We start from the raw sequence: 7830 nt of genomic DNA on the forward strand, positions 1-7830 counted from the left end.
TTGTGTGGAACAGACTTATTTTTCTTCCCCACAAGTACAGCGTTGAAATGAGAAACATTTGGTTTCTAAAATGTTTCTGTTGCCAGTGGGTTTCAGTTTCAGTATTACAATGGAGTGTTTTGCAAACCCCAGCGTGTTTCAGCTGGAGTTGCATTTAGCAGCTGGGTTGAGCTGAAGCATTCCTCTATGGGTTTGTTCTTAGTTTTGGGCTTAGCTAAAAAAGCTTCCTATGTTTATCCCAAACAATTCAGAGAAGTATTGACTTTGTTTGCAGAATTACAGACGTGACCTAAATAAATCTTTGTCCAATATGATCAGCTCTTCTGCTTTATGAAACAAGCTAGAGAAAAAAACAGAATTCAGTAAAGCTCAGCCTCACCTTGCTGCTCTCTTTCACAATCTCATTTATTTTTAAATAGAAGTCTTGTTTCAGAAGCAAGCAGGGTTGGTGTTTTTTTTGTTTGTTTGTTTTCTTTAAAAGGTCATTAAAATAAATGTGTCTGTATTAGAACAGCTTTGCTGGATGATGCTTACAGCGAGGTACCCAAGCAGCAGGAAGTTGCCACTGCATACCCTGACTATGCATTATGCACACTGTATATAAAACTGGTAGTGAGATAACTTTAAAATACTGATTTCTCTCAAAATATGAACACGATTAATGCTTCACCAGTCCTTACATCAGCGCCAATACTTAACCACGAAGAGCAGAAACAGTGTTTTTTGTTACCAAAGTAGTGGACAACAATAAAAAGGAGGAAGAGGAGGAAGCAACCGGCATCTTGCCCATATCTTGTATAAAACCATGCCTGGAGCTGCTCTGCTGACGCTGGGCTGTAGCGTGTCTAGTTGTTTTTGGCATGGTAAAAACCTCTGCAACAGGATGCTTCATGTGTAATCCTTGGCCAACGCTGCAAGGGTAACTCAGCTCCCTGTTGGCCATGGGGGATAAATAGTAAGTCTGGGGCAGTGGATAAAGTGCTGCAGCGCTCCTGGATCTCGTCTTCACGTGACCAGCATTGTAAAGAAATCAAATGTCTGCTCTTTGGTTCAAATTGCATCCCTCTCTTCTTCTGTCGCTTTGTCCCTTCCTCCAAGTCAATGGTCACAGGTCTCCCAGGAGAGGCAAGGCACGTGGTGGGAGGACAGAAGATTCAGGTGGTGATTTCAGGCACTGGCTGAGCCATCAGTGGAGCAGAACAGCAAGGCACCATAGGCCAGCACAGGGGTTTGGAGCACTTGGGTAGACTGCTTGTAAAAACAGCATACTGTTCTTGATTTGTGTCTCGCTCAGGTGTAGTCTCTGCCTCTGCAAGGCTTCAGTCTCTGTTGTCCATACAAAAGCAAGACGTGCTTTGCTCCAGCTGCTCCGTCTCCAGTAGGCATGATTGTAGGCACAAGGGGCTGACACCTGGGCCTGGCTGCTGGGTTATAATAGATACTTCAACCTGTGCCTGCCTCCAGGTGTTCCCTGAGTTAGCAGCTCTGCCCCAGCACTCCTGCAGCAACTCAGTGTGTAGGAGCACCGTGGACTCTACAGGACCTGGATTTCTCTTCCTGGGGTGCAGAAGAGGAGGCACGGTAAGAATCCGTCCTGCTTAGTTAAGGATTTTGGATGTTAAGGCCAGAGGTTTTGTTCTTTACCACTTAGTATCAGCTCTGCTCCTTGTTGCTCTGACATTAGCCAGAGTACCACCTGCCTGGCAGGAAGGCAAATGTACCTTTGGTGGCAAGGACCTGGTGTGCTGCCTCACATGGCTTGAAATAAGTATCAGTGTTATCATCTACATTCATCAATAAAAGCTAGGAGAGGCAGGCAGAACAAGGGAAAGCAAGGCAGGGAACTGCTGGGCTGCAAACATTCTCAATCTCCATGAAGGGGGCTTTTCCAGGGGCCCTGGAAAAGTCATGGAATGGCTCACGGAGGTGTTTTGTCAGCTTGCTCGTGTCCTGACCCTGAGGGCTCCCCTCTGTGCAGGCAAATGATGTAGAAACACTTCTGAGGGCTTCCATCAGATCTGGGTGAAGAGGAATCACGTAGGCCCAAAGCTGATGCATCTGCCCAAAGAGATTCTTGTAGCCTCATGGTGCTGAATGGATCAAGAGTGAACTTTTTAAGAGGTAGCATTAAGTTAAACTATATTATTCACTCCTTTGCCTCGGGGCTTCACACCATCAGAATGACAACAAAGTGTTTTGTGTTTCCTTGTTCTCTGCTTTCAGAATGGCTGCTCCATGGGATTCCCTGTTTTGTGTAGTGTTTAAGTGCTGATAGCTTAACATTCTTTGTCATTGGTGTTTGAGGAATTTCTGGACTGCAGATTTGTTTGCACATTTTGAATTTAGGATCTGGTCATTAGGTGTAAATCAGTCAGTGGAGCTGTACCAGGACTGGCTGGTCAAACTCTTGAGTAGCAAACCTATTTTCTTTTTGAAGCATAACTTCCAAATGTTGGGTTTAGTGAGTTTTACCTTGCTTTGTTCTACTTCCTGCAACATGCAGTTTTTCCCTCCTGCATCCTCGCATTTTAATGTGCTCCTGTGCAATTAGCAGTCTAAAATATCAGCTCTTCCCACCTGTCAGAAGGAAGCATTCAGTCTATTATTACCTTCAGTTGGCCAGGAGGCCTGGATCAGTTTGTACCTGTTGAACTCTTCCAAGAAGGTACAGGAAAAAAAAATAAAATTGTAGAGACTTCTACACAGCACTGGTGTTAAACAAAGTGAGTTCTTCATTTATTTGTGTCTCCACCTGCCCCGAGGCTGGCTTTCCAACCCTTCTTGGGGCTCTGGCAGCCTGTGCCCTTAAGGTTTGGTGTGGCAGCCCCTCTTCTCGATGTTCTGCACTGGGTGGATCGGTAGGACCAGGTGGGAGATGCGGCTCCACAGCCCGCTCAGTTTGTCAGAGTCCATGTGGTCGTAGGAGCTGGGAGTCCTGGCACTGGTGAACTTGGCCCAGAGGAAGTCACGAACCCTCTCTTCCACCTGTTGGAGTCTGATGTGGGTCTCGAGCATCTCCTCCTCCAGCAGCACGGTCAGCAGCAGGGCCACATCCTTAAAAGCAGCGCTCTCGTGGTCGCAGTACTTGTAGAAGATGAGGGTGGCACCCGCTGGCAGCAGCTCGAAGCGGTGTATCACCGCAGCACGGTCCCCAGCCTGGAAAGCTGAGCTGAGTTCTGAGTCCACCTCCAGCTTGGCCTGGTCGCTCTGGAGCCCGGATTTGTCCTCGCCATCGATCTGCACTGTGCTGGCACGCAGGGCGGCAGAATAGGTGTCAGCTACACGGGTGCTAAGGCATCGCAAGGTCCGCTCGCCTTTGCGGGCGGCTGTGAAGATGATGATGGCTGGCTGCGTGTGCTGGGATGTGTTGAGGTGCTTCTGCAGGAACTTGCGACTGCGAAGCCACAGGTCGGGACTCTGCCCTGGAAACCTGTCCTGCAGCTGGTTGAACTGGGACAGGAAGGCCTCCACCGTGGGGTTCCTGGGGGCTGGCTGGGATTTGGCGGCTGGGTTGCCGAAGCAGAATATGCAGAAGCCAAGAAATACGAGGCCCAGAACGACAAGTCCTGCTCAACAGGGAAGAGATGCAAACAGGGAAGTCAGTCCCAAGCGACCCATGGCAACCCGCTCTTTATACCTTCCTTGACCTTCCCTGCTAGGATAAGAAAATGGTTCTGGTTGGCACTCTCTGGGGTCCCAGGAATAGTGGAGAAACCACTAGCTCCGTATTACAGAACCCATGCTCCTTCACACCACCTGGTGGGGCTACAGCTCCAGAGACAAGGGCAAGGCTACAGTCTCCCAGCTGCAATGCAAAACACCAACTGAAATTACAGCAGCCCACAAACTTTCTTCTCTTACCCCACCTCTTCTGTTTTCTTTAAGGTTCATGACCATTTGGAGCACCTGCCTCCACACATGGAGGTGGCTGACCCAGATAAGCTATTCTGTTTGCTGCCTTCCTCCTAGCTATGCTGGGTGAACAAGGACTACCCTGGTGTCCAGAAAGGAGAACAGTGGGGCTCAGATTCTGCTGGTGTTCCCAGGATCTCTTTCTGCCAGGAGAAATGTACGGTACAGATTGGGTCAAACTGGGCTTCTCTTTAGGGGCACAGACTGCTTTCTTTATTTGTGCCCTGTTTCCCCCAAGTCTGTAGTGTCTGCTGAGCAATGGTTCCCTCGAACCTTCAGAAAAGACTGTGAAGGGTCGTGACAGAGAAGAAAAATTAAATGTGCTTCATTACTTGTTCCTGGAGGATCAGGGCCTTCTGGTCGATGAGTAATGCACAAGAGAAGCTCCTTTTCCTCACCTTTCACTAAGAGGGACTCTCTAGGTTTCTCCTGTTCTGTGTTCTCAGCAGTGATGTTCTGCAAGCAGTGCTGAGCCTCTGGCTGTGGGGCTGCATGTCCTACAGTGAGAGAAATACATTTTCTATTTGCTGTTGAGAGAACAGCTCAGTTGGGCAGTTATGAGAGATGCAACAAATCATCCTGGAGCTCCCAGCTGTGGGAAAGAGTTAAAGTTAATGCTGCTTTGGGAAGTCTTGTCTCTCTTTGCTTTTTGAGCAGGAAAAGAAGAAAGATTCAGCATAGTTTCATGCTTTTGAAAAGAGAACAAAAGCCAAAGGGGAAAGAGACAAAGAGGAGCCAGTTAACTTTGTGCTGAGTAGCAAATACCTGCTTTCTTGCTTGACTCCAAAAGAACTGACAACAGGCACTAGGAATCTCACTGTATTCCTAAGCAAAGCAAAGGCATGTGCACGATCGAGCAGCAGCAGTGTGCAACCACCAGCTCACCTTTAGTCCAATGTCTGCTCCTTAACATGCCTGAGTAGTCACTCTCCAGTGTCACTGGCTCTATGTGCTCTCCTGCCTCCTGGTCTAGGAGAGCACTGGTGTTCTCCTGTGCCAAGAGGCCCTTGGTGACATCTTCTGGGGCATTCAGATCTGAACGTATCATTTTGCTGTCAGAGCTCAAGGACTTGCTTCTTGATAAAGCATCTTCCTCTGCTGTGTCGCAGCTTTCACATTGCCTGCTTGTCTCCTGGTCCTCCTGGGCTTCCTGGAGGCCGTGGCTGTGTCCTGCACAGTCCATTTCGTTTTGCACCAGCCTGGCTGTAAGGAGTAAAATTCACAGACCTATGCTTAGTTTCTTTCAGCATAAGAAACAAGTGCCTTTTCTCCTGTTCTGCCTCCTCTGGTGAAAGGCCCAGTTTCTCAGCACTTTGGAAACGCAGTACACACAGATGGGGAGAGACTCACCTCTGTCCAAGTCATTTTCTTCCTGTGATCTTTCTGACGCATCATTTTTTGTCTCCCCAGATTCTTCCAGTGATACTTCAGTTTCCTGAGGAACTTGAGTCTCCTGAGGAGACTCCACTGTGGGGCTATCTAACTCTGTCAGAGTCGCCTCTCCCTCATGAGCAGCTGGTGGCTTACACACTAAAGAGTCCTCCTCTGGTTTGCAGGAGGTCTCAGGCCACGTGCTGGTCACTTGGTGCTCAGGAGATTCTTGAGGAGGTTCTTGGTGTACAGGATGCTTGGCTGTGCTCTCTACCTCCTCTTGGGCTGGCCCAGCTGTTGGGATCAGAGTTCATGAGCTCAGTTAGCCATGCAGGAGATAAGAACATCCAGTGCTTTACTACCACCCTCTAAAACTCCCAGTTCTTGCATTTCAGATACATCCACACAAGCTGCTCTGGAGGAGAATTTACCATGGCCAGCCATAATCACCAGTGAATCACACTGCCTTATTTTTACACAAAGTACTCTATTGTTTTGGCTGTAGTGGTAGCCACACAATAAGCAGTCACTTTCAGAGATGCAATCCTCTGTCTGTCCTTTGATCTGTCCAACGCCAGTAACTTGAAACACTTTTAATGCTCAAATCTTACCAGCAGTGTGTGGTGGGTTGGCCTTGATGCAGCTGAGCACCTGGGGTAACCAAAAGTTGGAATATACGTGGGATGATATAGAGACACTTGAATATGTGAAAGATGGGGGTTGGGGGTCCCAAGTGATGCAAAGGCAATCACTCGCTTCCTCCCACAAGCGGGCTGATGACTGGAGAGTCTCCAGATAATGGCTATTTTGGAAATCAACCCCATCCCACCTTTTTCTTCTTGTATCCCAGTTGCATTGCTCAGCATGACATTACTTTGCATGGAATATTCCTCCAGCTAAATTGGGCCCATCTCAGCCTACTTCTTGGGAGAAAGAGAAAACCTTGAGCCTGTACAAGCGCTGTTCAGCAGTAGTCAAAACACTGGTTTGTTATCAACATTTTTCACTTGTGGACTTGTGGTTAAAGAAAAACAACACAGCACTTTAGAGGCTGCTATGCTGAAAGTTAAGTCTATCCTAGGCAGACCTTGTGCACACCATTCTATTGGGGGGTGGCAGTCCCTTCATTACATGGAGGGTATGTTACTGCTTCTTCCCCAGAAAGTGGTTTTTCTTAGGCTAGTAAAGTAAGATAATAGACTCAAACCATTCCTAAGGCTGTTGTTAAATACTGGTCATAACAGTTGTGGTGGTGTCCACGCAATAGCTGCCTTGGAAGCCATCCCTAGATTATAGATAGCATCAAGCTATCACTGAAATGCTCCAGTGCAAGAAGAGATACCAGAGAATGGAAGTGCATGGTAGGAACTGAAATGCGAGGAACCAAGAAGTATCCTGCTATTCAAGTTGGGAACAAGAAGTGTACCTTGCCCTGCCTCCTCTGTAGGTTTTACATCCCTAGGTGGTGGAAAACTGTCTTATTATTTAATGCCTATCAATTTTTGGCTTCTCGGCTGTGCAGAGTTTGGATCCCGCACTTGAGCTGAACCACCTCATCCCTACCTGGTAGATACAACCTCGTGAAGACTCACTTCTTCGCTGGAAGCATATTTGTTGTAAACTCTGAGATTCCTTCTGCAGGGGCACTTAAGATACCTCTGTGCAGCAGAACCTCCTCCTCCTTGATTGGTAACCCAAGGGAAGTGACTCTGTCACTGCCACCTACTACACATGGCGGTGCCAGTGGGAGCTGCTCTACCTGATTACACTTTAATTGGCTGCTGGCCCAGAGGTGTTCCTCTCTCTGCACACTGCATTACAAAGCTATTTCCCATGACAAAGCACTGGGATACCATGAAGAAAGCTCTCCCAGCCTGAACTCTTCAGCCCTTCTTGAGTTGCGGCCCAAACACAAAGCTAAACCTGTTGCTGATAGGAATACAAAACTGAAAGTAACCTGCTACTATGTTGCCTGGAGAAGAGTGGATTTTTCTTACGGTTTTTTTGTTTGTTTGTTTCCATTTCCATTGTAAGTGTTTAAGTCCTTTTGCAATGGGATTTTCCCAGGAGGTGGAGCAAGCACAGATTTCACTTACCTCTCGGCAGACCCACACTTGAATTCTCTTCCATTTCTTTTCTCCCCTGGAATCCCAGCTCTGTTTTGCTTCACTTTCTCCTTTGCTTGTCCAGGGACTCGTCTCCACCCTGGTGGGGTGACTGACCAAGTCCTACCCCTGGCAGGGCCACCATCCCACCTCGGCCTCAGGAGCTGCAGCTGAATGCCTGTAGACCTGATAAGAGCAAACGGAGCCGCAGTGATTCATGGTGGAAGGGGAGGCTCCTCCCTCTCCTCAAAGTTAATTTCGTTGCAGGAAAATTAGTGCATGTAACCGTTACGGTATGCCATGAACTCACAGTGTGCAATGCCTGCCAGCCAACCAGTGACAGGCAGTGTGGAAAACTCATTAGAAACTTTCCCTGCTGAAGATGAGTTCAAGCAGACCAAAGATCTCGATTCCCAGCCGGAGGGGCATCTTCCTTCCCCCC

General features: G+C 48.0%; 1 protein-coding gene across 2 annotated transcripts; it reads right to left on the minus strand.

Moving 5' to 3' along the window:
- Positions 1 to 387: 387 nt before the first annotated feature.
- LOC100545121 (torsin-1A-interacting protein 2-like) lies at positions 388 to 7823 on the minus strand. 2 transcript variants are annotated; one of them, XM_010715781.3, is made up of 6 exons: positions 7699 to 7823; positions 7380 to 7574; positions 5263 to 5577; positions 4798 to 5115; positions 4311 to 4409; positions 388 to 3566 (listed from the first exon to the last, which is right to left on the minus strand). In XM_010715781.3, the coding sequence occupies exons 2-6, from the start codon at positions 7411 to 7413 to the stop codon at positions 2806 to 2808; spliced, it is 1527 nt and encodes a 508-aa protein (XP_010714083.1). In that variant the 5' UTR covers positions 7414 to 7574; positions 7699 to 7823; the 3' UTR covers positions 388 to 2805. The 2 variants fall into 2 exon arrangements, with proteins under 2 accessions (XP_010714083.1, XP_010714082.1); XM_010715780.3 differs by having other exon boundaries at positions 4245 to 4409.
- Positions 7824 to 7830: the final 7 nt, after the last annotated feature.

This window comes from Meleagris gallopavo, chromosome 10 (genome assembly GCF_000146605.3).
Source record: "Meleagris gallopavo isolate NT-WF06-2002-E0010 breed Aviagen turkey brand Nicholas breeding stock chromosome 10, Turkey_5.1, whole genome shotgun sequence".
NCBI classification, from domain to species: domain Eukaryota; kingdom Metazoa; phylum Chordata; class Aves; order Galliformes; family Phasianidae; genus Meleagris; species Meleagris gallopavo.